Source organism: Ranitomeya imitator, chromosome 4 (genome assembly GCF_032444005.1).
Source record: "Ranitomeya imitator isolate aRanImi1 chromosome 4, aRanImi1.pri, whole genome shotgun sequence".
Taxonomy (NCBI): domain Eukaryota; kingdom Metazoa; phylum Chordata; class Amphibia; order Anura; family Dendrobatidae; genus Ranitomeya; species Ranitomeya imitator.
In genome coordinates, this window is record NC_091285.1 from 54,474,368 (window position 1) to 54,492,015 (window position 17,648).

At 37.8% G+C, this 17,648-nt stretch overlaps 1 protein-coding gene across 25 annotated transcripts in view; it reads right to left on the reverse strand.

The window, feature by feature from the left end:
- LOC138675454 (protocadherin gamma-A4-like) overlaps positions 1-17,648 on the reverse strand; it is a 732,953-nt gene that overhangs the window by 242,770 nt on the left and 472,535 nt on the right. For 2 of the 25 annotated variants that reach the window (XM_069763669.1, XM_069763661.1), the window contains exon 1: positions 5,373-7,895. The exons of 20 other annotated variants lie outside the window; for them this stretch is intronic. In XM_069763669.1, coding sequence (XP_069619770.1) covers positions 5,373-7,814 — 2,442 coding nt within the window. In that variant the 5' untranslated portion in view covers positions 7,815-7,895. Of the gene's footprint in view, positions 1-244; positions 2,836-5,372; positions 7,896-10,541; positions 13,137-17,648 lie in introns of those variants that run through there. 3 more of the 25 variants (XM_069763668.1, XM_069763657.1, XM_069763659.1) reach the window with 2 other exon arrangements.

The following is a 17,648-nucleotide window of genomic DNA, read 5'->3' on the forward strand; positions in this document are numbered from 1 at the left end:
AAAACTGAAAATTTGTGACAGCAAGGTCAACAGGTAAAAGAGTTAAGATAAAACTATCCATCTGTACGCCAATACCTCTGTCATTGTCTGATGCACAAAATTAATTGTTTTAAATAAGACAAAGTCCTATATTTATTTTTAAAAATTGTAAAAATAATATTAGTACATTTTCACCCAATCTATTCAGTGATTATACATGGTAGGTTTTTAGTATATGTTACTGTGTGATATTATTAAGACTTACATTGTTTGAATTATTCAATGAATTCTCTTCAGATAAGACTTCTTGATATACATCCTTTAATTGAGGATAATTTAAAGGCTGCAGAATACTGAAATCCTGTTGCTTCAGGGCTGAGGGTACATTAGTTTGGTAACTCTGTCCCTGGGATCCTGGAGGAACCATCCTGACCTCCATGTATTTTAAGGTCCCGTCTGTGTTCAGGTACAGAGCCGGCTGATACTGATCTGTGTAGGATTTGGATTGAGATCCACCAAGAATACAGCAACTACCGCTGTAATCATAACTGTCCTTCCTCAGACATTTCACCAATAATATCATGAAGGTGACAAGTGACACTAAGCTGATGGCCACTAAGGAGATGATTAGATACAGAGTCATATCTGATGGGGGTTTGGAATTGGTCAGGAAGTCTCCAGATTTTGGTCTTTCCACTATAACCTCATCCGCTATACTGACAAGTACAGTCACTGTGGTGGATAATGGAGGAGTCCCCTGATCACTGATAGAAATGACAAGTTGTTGCTCCATGTTCTCGGTCTCCTGTAATCCTCTTACAGTTCTCACCTCTCCTGTGAGTTTAGACACTTGAAATGAGGAATAATTGATGGGTTCAATGAGAGTAAACACCAACCAGGCATTGTGACCAGAGTCCAGATCCACTGCGGACAGTTTTGTCACCAGATATCCAGCACTTGCAGACTTGGGAATCCTCTCTTGGACAATGAGGTCCTCAGAGTGCTCTGGATACAGCAGAGAGGGGGGATTGTCATTGGTATCCAGAATGAAGATAAAGACGGGGACAGTGGAAGATAACTGTGGAGATCCTGAGTCTTCTACCTTTATGGTGATTTGTAAAACCTGGATCTGTTCATAGTCAAAGGATCTCTGAGCATATATATTCCCATCATTAGAATGAATGTACACAAAGGAGGAGACAGAGGAGCCGTCAATCTGACTCTCAACTATGGAGTAAACCAGATCAGAATTATTCCCCTCATCTAGGTCTGTAGCAGATACTGTACATAGAAGAGTCCCGGGGTCACTGTTCTCCTTAATAAAAGCATTATAAGTAGACTGTGTGAACACTGGAGCATTATCATTAATATCTGACACTCCGAGGGTGACGCTTATTTTACTGTATAGAGGAGGAGACCCTAAATCAGAGGCTGTCAGCTCTATAGTGTATTGGGGGGTTTCCTCTCTATCCAAATATCCTTCTGTGACCAATGCATAACGATTCTGGTTGGATTTTATTTTAAAAGGCACATTTGGTGATAAACTCAGTCTTATTTCTCCATTCTTTCCTGAATCCTCATCTTTTACATTAATAAATCCTGCAACTGATCCTATTGGAGCATTTTCTGGAATATTATTACTGACTGTTGAAAATTTAATTTCTGGAGGATTGTCATTAACATCGTCCACTTCCACATAAACTATGCAGTTTCCTTCTAGTTTAGGAAATCCTTTGTCTTCTGCCTTAATAGATAATTCATGAAAATTCACCTCTTCAAAATCCACAAGACCATTAATATAAATCTCCCCATTTTGGTTATTCAAGGAAAATAATCTTTTTGCAGATTTGAATGTGTGATCATCAAAGAAGAACTGAATTTCACCACTTGCTCCGTCATCCTGATCTGTTGCATTTAATGTTAATATCACAGTGCTCAGAGGCAGATTTTCCCTTATGCTGATTTTATAAACTGACTGATTAAAGACTGGAGGATTATCATTAATATCTAACACAATGATTGTTATTCTGAAGGTCCCTGATCTGGCCGGTTCTCCTCCATCAATAGCTGTGAGAATGAGGTGATGTTCTTTTTTTTCTTCTCTGTCTAAAACCTTTTCTAGTATCAGCTGAGGGATGAGCGTTCCATCTTTATGAGTCTTCACAGACAATGAGAAATAAGGATTTGTATTCAGTGTATACTGACTGACACCATTCACACCAACATCTAAATCCTCTGCTATCTCTAATGCAAACCGAGCACCAGCAGTTGCTAGTAATTCAGTGATTTCTATAATACGATCTTTAGATGAGAATGTGGGAGAATTATCATTAATATCCAGAATCTCTATTTCTAGGGTAAAAAGCTCCACAGGATTCTCAGCCACAACCTCTATCTGCAGTAAACAGCTGGGACTAGATCCACACAGGCTCTCCCTATCAATCCTGTCCTTCACAACCAGCCCTCCATTTGCCTGATTTACACTGAAATATCTTTGGTATTTCTCAGATCTCAGATGTATCCTGCGCTGAGAGAGCTCTGCACGTTTTATCCCCAGATCCTGAGCTACATTTCCTACCAATGTCCCCGGCTCAGACTCCTCAACAATAGAATAACGAAGCTGCCCAGAGACCCAGCCCCAGCTACACAGGAGAAAGGAGCAGACTACTTGCCATTTCCAGCACTGACAAAAGCCTCTGATGTCCATATCTTAAATGATTCTCTTGATATTTGATGTTATGTAGATCCTGTGTAATCCAAGCTGAATGAGGGTGATGAATTTATCTGTCCATATTCCCAAAAATATAATCCATTTGAAGAAAACAAAGATCCACACGGCTCTCATCAGGGCTGCAGCTCTTCTTTGTGTGAGAGACGATGGGAGGGTGAATCACTGAGCCAGGGGGAGGAGAGCGCAGAGCTGACAGGGCACATTCTCTGGTATAGACTGAGTAATCTACTGGATGACAAGTCTACCCTCTAGTGGTCAATGATTAGAAGTACAGCAAATCAGAGGAACAGAAAAAGCAAGCAGAAAGCTTAGTTAAATCAATTTTTTGTTTAAGATTCATTTAAAGATTTCACTATACACAAAAGTGATAATTTTGCTTGAAATAAAATCAGAAAGATATAAGAAGTTGCATATTAACATTCAAGTACTGAAATACAATAGCTAAAAATGTGCAATTACATGAAAAATCATTTTATATATTTATGTCTATTCCAGTTTAAAACTTTAATTGAAACTCATACAGTTATCATTTGTGAACAAATAACATTCAGCTACTGATATGGCATAGTGCAGGTATGGCAGCTTATTTCATTGTTACGTGGGCTAAAATATGAGATATGTTCAGAAGGAAAACAGAAAAGACCAAAGAAAGGATACTAATACGCATATGTGATACATCGAAGTGTTCAAAACCTTTTATGCATTTATGAGTAAAGCCATATTCCAAGATTTGGTGTCCCATTCATACACCCCATTCATCTGTATTTTATGTGTTTTGTTTGCTTAATTCACAATTTTGTTCGAATTCTATAATTTATGATTCTTTTAACAGATAAAATTTTAAATTGAAGTTTTGTTAAGATATAAACAAATACAATGTTGATATATTTGCTTAGTCAATCTTTACAATGTAAAGTGCTATTTTAGTTCTACATCCAAAAATATGCTGAAATATGTATTGACTGTTTATGAAATAGATGTTAGTTTCTGTTGTGTTGTCCGAATGGCAGCCACTGACCATCCTGCTCCTAACCTCAACATGTAGGAGCAAGTTCAGTTTGTGAGAAATATGTGTTACAAATGATTCTATTTGTTGTTCTCACGTATCTCTGTGGATGAGACAAATACATATAGTAGCTATTACTGGCTGACCTAAGGAGATGCGGAAAGAGAAGGGATCTTTCTGTAATCCACCATTGATTGATGATTAAAAATTATCCATATTGAAAACAGTATATTTGTTTTATTCTGGATACAATTGTGATGCCTTCCTCACACAATGATATCAGATTAATTTAGTTAACGCCGTAAATTGATCTTTTACTACCGTATGTAGGAGCCACATGTCACCACTGGATGTGAAAAAAGTAGTAGATAATAGTATAAAATTTGAAAATAAGGCAACTTTCTACTTCAGGTTCCTTGCCTGTAAATGGTTACCATTCGAATTATGTATGATACATAAATGCATATATTCTGCTATCAGATTGGCAAAGCAATTGTAAAAGAGTAAGATTTAAAAATATATACATCCCTCTGTTTTTGTGTCCATTTCTCATTTATAACACAATGGTTTTTAGCATCAACTACTAAAAAAATACAAATTTTAATTAAAATGATGAAACACATGACAATCTTAATGGATCTTGCATCCACTGCCATGCGAAGCGTGATGTTTTATCACTACATCCCAATGATTAAAAAAATTCAGAAAAATCAATTAATACATTTTAAGTTTCTTTAATCATATATAATCATTCATAAAAATGCATTAAAATAAAGTCCAGAAATTGTGAAAAAATATAGAAAAATATGATCGATCTTATCTACAACACTCAGTAGAAATAAACATCTTCATAAATCTTTCACTTTATCTGCAAATGTTGGGAATATTTCTCAATACAATTTCTAAGATTAAGCGCAAGCTTCAAATGTGCCAGGTTTCTTAAAGTAGCTCACGTTGTTTAATATATCTGACACACCTTTAGACTCTCCAGTCCGATTCCTCTATCTATTCATTGGTTTACTTTGTGCTAGAAATTTGTATCACAATGTTGCCTCATTATTTCTGCAACATTGTGTCACATTTCAAGCTACACCTTTTTTCTGCTAAGGCATGCCCCGGCATGGTAAAGCCATGCCCCGACATGGTAGAGCCATGCCCCCATGTCAAAAAAGGCACAAAAGTTATAGAACATGGAAAAAAGTAGGGCAACCAATAAAAAAATTCAGGACCATACAGATTCTAAACAAAATTAGCTAAATCTTAATATAATGACCATTTGCTCTAGTCTTAAGATCCATAAAGTAAATGGCAGCACAAGATTCAGAATTAGAATACATTTACTTCTGAATACTGTAAGATTTTGTCAAGTTGAAAAAGGAAAAGTTCTGTAAGTAGACTCATTAACAAAACTATTCAATTGTCAGTACTATTGAGCTACTGTGTGGTAGTAAAACCACGAGACACAACCTGGAGCAACTACTGCCTCTAAATCCCAACATTATGTTAGCAGCTGGTAATGTTAGACATTGATAAAATAATGTAATAATAATTAAAAATTGTAGTAAAACAGTATGCATTAAAATTGTATTACATCACCACTTTAGGTCTGGCTGTACACTACTAAATATATTATAATAATTTATTATTGAGACTTACGATGTTTGCATCATTTGATGAATTCCCTTCAGTTGAGGCTTCTTGGTATATATCTTTTAATTGAGGATAATTTAGAGGCTGCACAATACTGAAATCTTGTTGCTCCAGGACTGGAGGTAAATTAGTTTGGTAACTCTGTCCCTGGCATCCTGGGGGAACCATCCTGACCTCCATGTATTTTAAGGTCCCGTCTGTGTTCAGGTACAGAGCCGGCTGATACTGATCTGTGTAGGATTTGGATTGGGAACCACCAAGAATACAGCAACTATTGCTGTAATCATAACTGTCCTTCCTCAGACATTTCACCAATAATATCATGAAGGTGACAAGTGACACTAAGCTGATGGCCACTAGGGAGATGATTAGATACAGAGTCATATCTGATGGGGGTTTGGAATTGGTCAGGAAGTCTCCAGATTTTGGTCTTTCCACTATAACCTCATCCGCTATACTGAGAAGTACAGTCACTGTGGTGGATAATGGAGGAGTCCCCTGGTCACTGATAGAAATGACAAGTTGTTGCTCCATGTTCTCGGTCTCCTGTAATCCTCTTACAGTTCTCACCTCTCCTGTGAGTCTAGACACTTGAAATGAGGAATAGTTGATGGGGTCAATGAGAGTAAACACCAACCAGGCATTGTGACCAGAGTCCAGATCCACTGCGGACAGTTTTGTCACTAGATATCCAGCACTTGTAGACTTGGGAATTTTCTCTTGGACAATGAGGTCCTCAGAGTGCTCTGGATACAGCAGAGAGGGGGGATTGTCATTTGTATCCAGAATGAAGATAAAGACGGGGACAGTGGAAGATAACTGTGGCGATCCTGAGTCTTCTACCTTTATGGTGATTTGTAATACCTGGATCTGTTCATAATCAAAGGATCGCTGAGCATATATATTCCCATCATTAGAATTAATGTACACAAAGGAAGAGACAGAGGAGCCGTCAATCTGACTCTCAACTATGGAGTAAACCAGATCAGAATTAACCCCCTCATCTAGGTCAGTAGCAGATACTGTACATAGAAGAGTCCCGGGGTCACTGTTCTCCTTAATAAAAGCATTATAAGTAGACTGTGTGAACACTGGAGCATTATCATTAATATCTGACACCCCGAGGGTGACGCTTGTTTTACTGTATAGAGGAGGAGACCCTAAATCAGAGGCTGTCAGCTCTATAGTGTATTGGGGGGTTTCCTCTCTATCCAGATTACCATCTGTGACTAATACATAACGATTTTTATGTGGTCTGATCTGAAAAGGCACATTTGGTGACATACTCAGTTTAATTTCACCATTTTTTCCAGAATCTTTGTCCTTCACAATAATATATCCCAAAACATCCCCAGATTGAGCATTTTCTGGAATATGATTAGTAACTGGGGTGAATTTAATTTCAGGGGCATTGTCATTTACATCTTCTATTTCTACTTGAACTATGCATTTTCCCTGTAATTTGGGAAATCCTTTGTCTTCTGCCTTAACAGATAATTCGTAAAAGCTTTGTTCTTCAAAATCAACTAATCCAGTGGCATAAACCTCTCCAGTGTTCTCATTCAAAGCAAATAATTTCCTTGCTGATTTCGATGTGTGACCATCATAAGCATACTCAATTTCTCCATTTATTCCATCATCATGGTCAGTGGCATTTAAAATGAATACTGTAGATTTTAATGGCAGATTTTCCCTAATGCTGATTTTATAAACCGACTGATTAAAGACTGGAGGATTATCATTAATATCTAATACAACGATTGTTATTCTGCAGGTCCCTGATCTGGCCGGTTCTCCTCCATCAATAGCTGTGAGAATAAGGTGATGCTCTTGTTTTTCTTCTCTGTCTAAAACCTTTTCTAGTATCAGCTGAGGGATGAGCGTTCCATCCTTACGATTCTTCACAGACAATGAGAAATAAGGATTTGTATTCAGTGTATACTGACTGACACCATTCACACCGACATCTAAATCCTCTGCAATCTCTAATGCAAACCATGCACCAGGGCTTGTTACAAGCTCTGTGATATGAATGCTGTAATTAAAAGACAAAAATGTGGGAGAATTATCATTAATATCCAGAATCTCTATTTCTAGGGTAAAAATCTCCACAGGATTCTCAGCCACAACCTCTATCTGCAGTAAACAGCTGGGACTAGATCCACACAGGCTCTCCCTATCAATCCTGTCCTTCACAACCAGCCCTCCATTTGCCTGATTTACACTGAAATATCTTTGGTATTTCTCAGATCTCAGATGTATCCTGCGCTGAGAGAGCTCTGCACGTTTTATCCCCAGATCCTGAGCTACATTTCCTACCAATGTCCCCGGCTCAGACTCCTCAACAATAGAATAACGAAGCTGCCCAGAGACCCAGCCCCAGCTACACAGGAGAAAGGAGCAGACTACTTGCCATTTCCAGCACTGACAAAAGCCTCTGACGTCCATATCTTAAATGATTGTCTTGATATTTGATGTCATGTAGATCCTGTGTATTCCAAGCTGCATTAAGGTGATGAATTTATCTGTCCATATTCCCAAAAATATAATCCATCTGAAGAAAAGCACGATCCACACGGCTCTCATCAGGGCTGCAGCTCTTCTTTGTGTGAGAGACGATGGGAGGGTGAATCACTGAGCCAGGGGGAGGAGAGCGCAGAGCTGACATGAGCACATTCTCTGGTATAGACTGAGTAATCTTCTGGATGACAAGTCTACCCTCTAGTGGCCATTAGGGAGAATTACAAATTCTAAAATATATTCTAAAAATGACTAAAACTATTATCTATTTCTAGAACTTAACATTGGTCATTGTTTTATTCTCCAGTTTTAAGGTCTTATTTTGTCTCTGTTTTTATTTTCTGCACAACATGTTCCATTTTTGTGATCTTTATTCCTTCAAGAGTAGAATATGCCTTATTATTTCCAAAGTTGACTTTTGCTTCTTAATTTATCCAAATCAACCTGCTTGAGTTGCATATGATCATTAAGGTTTGTTTTATGATTAATTAGTAATGTCATAACATGTTCCTGAGCAAGAAAGTTTATGAATCTAGTTATGTTAATTTATTTTAGAATTTGTAGAGATTTTCCTTTGTAATATGCTTTACTAGATTTCAAAGTATTGCTCTTAATTTACTGAATAACAGTGTGTATGCTTTTAAATATTCTTTAACTTATTGGTAAAAAATTACCAAATGTATGTGTTATTTTTATTGCAAGAGGGATAATATAAGTCACATAATATGATGTTAGAATGGACCCACATGTTGCAGCTTCCATTCGTCAGCCAGTTGCAATATCTATTTGTTTCTGGATATAGTTCTGCAAAATAAGGAAAACTATATGGATTTTTAAAAAGGAAAATATATAATATAGTAACGAGGCAAATATCTTAACCAATAATCTATTCTCTACTTTTTTAATTTTATTATATCAGACAGTAAAAGGTTGCCTTATGTGTAATGTATTCATAGGTGTCATCTTTACTGAGCAGTCTTATAGATGGAACATAGCACTATCATACTGACATTTCTTTCTTACTATGCCTTTATTTGATAACAGATATAGAACTAATTTCATATAAATATCAGTTTAGTCTAATGGTATGACATACATTTCAATTAGATTTTTCAGATTTATTTTTCAATGATTCCCAAAGAATCCTGATGCTTGTGCGAATATCACCTTAAAGGGAACCTGTCACCTGAATTTGGCGGGACTGGTTTTGGGTCATATGGGCGGAGTTTTCAGGTGTTTGATTCACCCTTTCCTTACCCGCTGGCTGCATGCTGGCTGCAATATTGGATTGAAGTTCATTCTCTGTCCTCCATCGTACATGCCTGCACAAGGCAAGATTGCTTTGCGCAGGCGTGTACTAAAAGTAAAAAAAACAAACGCTACATGCTTACCTACCGCTGTCTGTCCTCCAGCGCTGTGCTCTGCACTCCTACTGTACTGGCTGTGAGCGTCGGTCAGCCGGAAAGCAGAGCGGTGACGTCACCGCTCTGCTTTCCGGCCGCTGTGCTCACAGACAGTACAGGAGGAGAGCAGAGCACAGCGCTGGAGGACAGACAGCGTTAGGTAAGTATGTAGCGTTTGTTTTTTTTAACTTTTAGGATGGTAACCAGGGTAAACATCGGGTTACTAAGCGCGGCCCTGCGCTTAGTTACCCGATGTTTACCCTGGTTACCGGCATCGTTGGTCGCTGGAGAGCGGTCTGTGTGACAGCTCTCCAGTGACCAAACAGCGACGCTGCAGCGATCCGGATCGTTGTCGGTATCGCTGCAGCGTCGCTTAATGTGAAGGGGCCTTAAGGGCCGCACTGAAAGGCAATGAGGGCTGCATATGGCCCCCAACTTTTAAGTTGTGCATATCTGAACTACAACAAATAGTAACTCAGAAAGGGATGGCAAAAGTGGAAAAGTTGCATTTAAATTCAAATAAATCACTTGTTAGATGTAAAATATTTTTTGGATAAAAAATATTTCAATTCCAAATAAAACAAAAGCAAATTTATAGACCATGGATATATATATATATATATATATAAATCATAAAAATTGGAACAGCACAATGCTCACCGGTGGGTGCCTGGCCTCCTGGGCAAGATGGTCCACTCATTTGCCCACATGTATACAAAAATAAGCAAATTAAGGCAGCACTCCAACTCCTCTTGAAGGTGAATGTGACTTTATTCAACCCACATCTCTGTGCGACGTTTCGGCTCACACTGAGCCTTTTTCAAGCCTTGAAAAAGGCTCAGTGTGAGCCGAAACGTCGCACAGAGATGTGGGTTGAATAAAGTCACATTCACCTTCAAGAGGAGTTGGAGTGCTGCCTTCATTTGCTTATTTTTATATATATATATATATATATATATGTATATATATATATATATATGTATAGAAATAAAGAATACATATAAAGTACAGATACAAGATTGTCACTGGAAAACCACTACTTCTTGCTACGTGATTTTTAGTACATTTTCAAAATCTTATATCTCTCTGTTACATAATTATGATGTAAAAAAACAAACAAAATACCAAAAATATCAGAAACGATTATCCTTTATCATCCATACTATTCACATATTGTCTTATTTTCCACTAATGTTATTGATATTTTCAATACAAATTAGAAAAAAATAATTTAAGAACAGCTTTCACTTACATTGTTGGATTCATTTGAGCAATTCCCTCCAGGAGACATATCTTGACCAACATCATGTAATTTTGGAAAATCCAAAGGTTTAATGACATTAAAATCTTGTTGATTAATGACTGGGGGTAAATTAGTTTGGTAACTCTGCCCCTGGGACCCTGGAGGAACCATCCTGACCTCCATGTATTTTAAGGTCCCGTCTGTGTTCAGGTACAGAGTCGGCTGATACTGATCTGTGTAGGATTTGGATTGAGATCCACCAAGAATACAGCAACTACTGCTGTAATCATAACTGTCTTTCCTCAGACATTTCACCAATAATATCATGAAGGTGACAAGTGACACTAAGCTGATGGCCACTAGGGAGATGATTAGATACAGAGTCATATCTGATGGGGGTTTGGAATTGGCCAGGAAGTCTCCAGATTTCGGTCTTTCCACTATAATTTCATCCACTATACTGACAAGTACAGTCACTGTGGTGGATAATGGAGGAGTCCCCTGATCGCTGATAGAAATGACAAGTTGTTGCTCCATGTTCTCGGTTTCCTGTAATCTTCTTACAGTTCTCACCTCTCCTGTGAGTTTAGATACTTGAAATGAGGAATAATTGATGGGGTCAATGAGAGTAAACACCAACCAGGCATTGTGACCAGAGTCCAGATCCACTGCGGACAGTTTTGTCACCAGATATCCAGCACTTGTAGACTTGGGAATCCTCTCTTGGACAATGAGGTCCTCAGAGTGCTCTGGATACAGCAGAGAGGGGGGATTGTCATTTGTATCCAGAATGAAGATAAAGACGGGGACAGTGGAAGACAACTGTGGAGATCCTGAGTCTTCTACCTTTATGGTGATTTGTAATACCTGGATCTGCTCATAGTCAAAGGATCGCTGAGCATATAAATTCCCATCATTAGAATGAATGTACACAAAGGAGGAGACAGAGGAGCCGTCAATCTGACTCTCAACTATGGAGTAAACCAGATCAGAATTAACCCCCTCATCTAGGTCAGTAGCAGATACTGTACATAGAAGAGTCCCGGGGTCACTGTTCTCCTTAATGAAAGCATTATAAGTAGACTGTGTGAACACTGCAGCATTATCATTAATATCTGACACACTGAAGGTGATGCTTGTTTTACTGTATAGAGGAGGAGACCCTAAATCAGAGGCTGTCAGCTCTATAGTGTATTGGGCGGTTTCCTCTCTATCCAGATTCCCATCAGTGACCAATGCATAACGATTCTGATGCAATCTAATTTTAAAAGGCAAATTTGGTGATAAATTCAATTTAATTTCTCCATTCTTTCCTGAATCCTCATCTTTTATATTAATAAATCCTACAACTGATCCTGTTGAAGCATTTTCTGGAATATTTACTGCCACTGTGGAAAATGAAATTTCTGGAGAATTATCATTAACATCTTCCACATCTATATGAACTATGCAGTTCCCTTCTAATTTTGGAAAACCTCTGTCATCTGCTTTAATAGACAATTCATAAAAGTATTGTTTCTCAAAATCCACATGTCCTTCAATAGAAATCTCTCCATTTTTTTCATTTAAAGAAAATATTTCTCTAGCAGATTTAGATGTATGATCATCAAAAGTAAATTGAATTTCACCATTTGCTCCGTCATCCTGATCTGTTGCATTTAATGTTAATATCACAGTATTCAGAGGCAGATTTTCCCTAATGCTGATTTTATAAACTGACTGATTAAAGACTGGAGGATTATCATTAATATCTAATACAACGATTGTTATTCTGCAGGTCCCTGATCTGGCCGGTTCTCCTCCATCAATAGCTGTGAGAATGAGGCGATGTTCTTGTTTTTCTTCTCTGTCTAAAACCTTTTCTAGTTTCAGCTGAGGGATGAGCGTTCCATCCTTACGATTCTTCACAGACAATGAGAAATAAGGATTTGTATTCAGTGTATACTGACTGACACCATTCACACCAACATCTAAATCCTCAGAAATCTCCAATGCAAACCGAGCACCAGGACTTGCTAGTAATTCAGTGATCTCAATAATGCGATGAATAGATGAGAATGTGGGAGAATTATCATTAATATCCAGAATCTCTATTTCCAGAGTAAAAATCTCCACAGGATTCTCAGCCACAACCTCTATCTGCAGTAAACAGCTGGGACTAGATCCACACAGGCTCTCCCTATCAATCCTGTCCTTCACAACTAGCCCTCCATTTGCCTGATTTACACTGAAATATCTTTGGTATTTCTCAGACCTCAGATGAATCCTGCGCTGAGAGAGCTCTGCACGTTTTATCCCCAGATCCTGAGCTACATTTCCTACCAATGTCCCCGGCTCAGACTCCTCAACAATAGAATAACGAAGCTGCCCAGAGACCCAGCCCCAGCTACACAGGAGAAAGGAGCAGACTACTTGCCATTTCCAGCACTGACAAAAGCCTCTGATGTCCATATCTTAAATGATTGTCTTGATATTTGATGTCATGTAGATCCTGTGTAATCCAAGCTGCATGAGGGTGATGAATTTATCCGTCCATATTCCCAAAAAGATAATCCATCTGAAGAAAAGCACGATCCACACGGCTCTCATCAGGGCTGCAGCTCTTCTTTGTGTGAGAGACGATGGGAGGGTGAATCACTGAGCCAGGGGGAGGAGAGCGCACAGCTGACATGAGCACATTCTCTGGTATAGACTGAGTAATCTACTGGATGACAAGTCTACCCTCTAGTGGTTGTTATTGAGAAATGCAACAAACACAATGAAGTCGACACTAAAATTGAAATATCAGAAGAGACTTGCATTTTATCTATTTGATAACTCTAAAAATCATGTGACTTGTTCATTTAAAAAAATGTTGTTATTGATATTCAATACTTTAATATTTGATCACAAAGAAATATTTTTCATGTATTAGTTTTGCGAAAACTGTGAAGAAAACTCTCCCTTATCTTTAAGCTCTTGTCCCCAAAGAAAATTTAAACAATAAATATTCCATATTGGATGAAAGGTTATAGCTATGTACTAACATTTAGCTGTAATAAGATCTAATTAGAGCGTAAGAATATAAAACCAGTTGTAAGCGTATTTTTATGTTAACAATACTAAACTGTTACCATAAACATATAGTATGAATGGCTGATAATTAACTATATACACAACTTTTATGATGATCATCAGACACTTTTTTCTTGCGGTTGCCTAAGATGTGTCAAGAAGATATCTAGTAAGAGGTATTCTACAGTAGTTAAATAAGATACTGGAAATGTACATAACAAAGAAAGTATATATATATATATATATATATATATATATATATATATATATATATAATGAAATAAATAATCGATTGTAGCTGAAAATGAAATCTTTCAAGAATACAAAATCCATTAATCTTGACTTTATTTTACTATTGGAGGTTTGAGAAACCTATTATTGAGCCCAGTGGTTATCTCTTACATTGCTATGACCATTGTTTCATGCGCTTCTTTGCATTTTATTTTCTTTAAGTTGGGTCTATAGTTTTGCTTCACCCAACAAGACACTGTATACAGGCTAAGGCCCTTACACATCCATATAATACCGGGGTCCCGAAAAGAATGGTACAGTTGTAATCAGTGTTTAGGATCAATGTGCCATCAGTGTGTCATCCATGTGTCATCAATGTTCCATCAGTGTGCCATCAGTGAGTCTTCAACGTTTCATCGTTTTTTTTCGGTATGGTTTATGAAAAGCCAATTCCAAAGTTTTTCCTATACTTTGCGATGTTAAACACGTACAGAATACAGATTATCCACAGATGCCATCTGTGTGCTGTACGTTTTTACAAGAACCCATAGACTTGTATTGGCTCTTGTAATCCGTGCTCCTGGTAAAAAAAAATGGTCTTATGTTTGTGTGCTTTGCATGAACACACAGTCTATGCAAACACATGGACATGGTGCAGCACCATAGATTATAATTGGTATCTATGGTTTCCATGAAAAAAAAAAAGGATGACACACATACCAGAAAATTGAACATATGAAGAAGGCCTAACCAGGAATATGATGGACCTAATTCATTAAAAGGTGGACGGTAATTAATAAATTAGGAGCACCATTGAACTGGCACCATGTAAACTGAACTACATTTCTGGAGAAATTAATGACAATATATTGATATAACTTTTCAATAAATTGATGGGCAGTTGTAGTCATGCCCCATCCTTCCGATGCTACACCTATATTGGCATTGCTGGCTTGAACCAAACCTGACAATGCCAAAAATTGTGCAACTTTCGACTTGCTTAAAAATATTGTGAACAAACTAAAATGATTTAAGCCAGAGTTCTGTCATAAACACTTTATAAATTATACCATGTCTCCTTGGTTTCCTAAGATGTTAGTGGACAAATTCAAGGCCCTTTGCACATTCATCACTTCTAATTAGTCCATCTGATTAGCAATTATAATCACACAACCAGTAGAATTTGTCTTAATTTTTTTCTTGCTTCTACCCCATTAACCACTTCATGACCAGAGGTATTTTCATTTTTGCGCTTTTGTTTTTTACGTAATAATAATGTTTATTTTTATATAGCGCTAACATATTCTGCAGCGCTTTACAGTTTGCACACATTACATCGCTGTCCCCGATGGGGCTCACAATCCAAATTCCCTATCAGTATGTTTTTGGAATGTGGGAGGAAAACGGAGAACCCGGAGGAAACCCACACAAACACGGGGAGAATATACAGACTGCTTGCAGATGTTGTCCTGGGTGGGATTTGAACCCAGGACCCCAACGCTGCAAGGCTACAGTGCTAACCACTGAGCCACCGTGCTGCCCGGTTATTTCCCTCCTTCCCACAGCCATATGTATTTTTTTTGTCAATATGGCCATGGGAGGGCTTGTTTTTGCAGCATGAGTTGTACTTTTGAACAACACCACTGGTTTTAACATATCGTGTACTGGAAAACGGAAAAAAGATTCCAAGCGCGGTGAAATTGCAAAAAAGTGCATTCACATTGTGTTTTTTTGTTTTGCATTTTTACTAGGTTCCCTAAATGCTAAAACTGACCTGCCATTATGATTATCCAGGTAATTACGAGTTCATAGACACCAAGGATGTCTAAGCTCTTTTTTTTATCTAAGTGGTGAAAAAAAGATTCCATACTTTGCTAAAAAAATAAATAAAAATAGCGCCATATTCTGATACCCATAATGTCTCAATTTTTGTGATCTCTGGTCGGGTGAGGGCTTATTTTTTGCAGGCCGAACTGACATTTTTAAAGATACAATTTTGGTGCAGATACAATGTCATGACGAACAAAAAAACAATTCGGGCATTTTGACTTTTTTTCTCATTATGCCGTTTACCGATCAGATTAATCTTTTTATTGATAGATCATGCGATTTAGATAGATTTAGATAGATCATGGGTGATTTGAACATATATACATATATATATATATATATATATATATATACTAGCTGAAGAGCCCAGCATTGCCTGGGCATAGTAAATATCTGTGGTTAGTTATAGCACCTCACTTCTCTTATTTTCCCATCACGCCTCTCACTTTCCCCCTCACATCTCTCATTTTCCCCCTCACATCTCTCATTTTCTCCCTCACTCCTCTCATTCCCCCCTAATACTTGTCTTTTGACCTCACATCTGTCATTTTCCTTTTCATTTTCACCTCACACCCCTCATTTTCACCTCACACCTCTCATTTTCCCCTCAGTATATACATGTTTGTCATCTCCCTTATATATAGTATACACCTGTATGTCATTTCCTGTATATAGTATATACCTGTATGTCATCTCCCCTGTAAATAGTATATACCTGCTATATGTCATCTCCTCCTGTATAGTGTATATACCTATGTGTCATCTCCTGTATATAGTATATACCTGTATGTCATCTCTTCTGTATATACTATATACCTGTATGTCATCTCCTCCTATATATAGTATATACCTGTATGTCATCTCCTGCATATAGTATTTACCTGTGTGTCATCTCCTCCTAAGTCTCTATGGGAGACTAGAGGCTGCCATAACTCGATTGGCACTGCTACACACAGGCAATGACCAGATCACCTGTATGTGTCAGAATTGCTCACTTGCTATAAGCGCCATGTGCAGGAAAAGATGTGGGCTCACTGCCGAAGCCCACAAAAAGGGGTGTCCGACATTGGCATATTATTACGCCCAATTATTGAAAAAGGTTAATACAGCTAGCCACTAAATTAATAATGCAAGAGCACTATGGAGCCCCCATAATGCAGATTTCAAGAAGATGGCTGTTATAAGTGTACAACTAATAGGGGACAGTAACTTTCTGTGGTCATTTCATTTTTTATTAATGGTAAGTCCTGAGTGCTTTGTAATGGTTTCTAATACTGGTGCTATGATTCTAGCTTCATTGGTATGTCAAGATGTAAGACAAATACAAAACTATTATTGGCTAAGTAATACCTAGCATTAATTAATATATAACCAAAGACAAATATGCAAAAGAAAAAAATAATCATTAATCACATCATCGACTTCCATTTTTATAAACAGGCTTCTGTGACTTGTTCTTGTTCCTCTAATTAAGAAAATATATTTTAAAATGTCTGTAAAGAAAACTCAGGTTTATAATTATGGATTTATTTACCATTTCTTCATGTAAAAGTATAAGATTATCACTTTTGCTATAATCATTAGTGGTCCATGCTTTCATTTAGGTGTAAGTATCACCTCTGCCCATAACAGAAAAACAATATCTTGATATCAAATTTGCCAAAAGGAAAGTGGCATGCAAAATTCCCGAAAAGCGGGTGCAAAATAATGCATCTCAATGTGAACTAGATGGGTATTTCCTGAAGGAACTACAGATAGTGCTTTGGAATGGTGCCCGGGCTGCCCCTGCAAGACTTTCACACTTGGGTGCCCTTCAGGCACTGGTTTGGTAGTTATAGCCCCTCAGGGTTGAGCTTAACCCCTGGGGACCTGCTGAGGCCACTTGCTCCTCCTAGGGCCTGTTTTATTTTGATCTTCAGAAAATGTAAACGGGGTCACTCTGGGTCCGATTTGGTGGGCGGAGCCACTCGGGGTCCGATTTGGTGGGCAGGGCACCTCAGG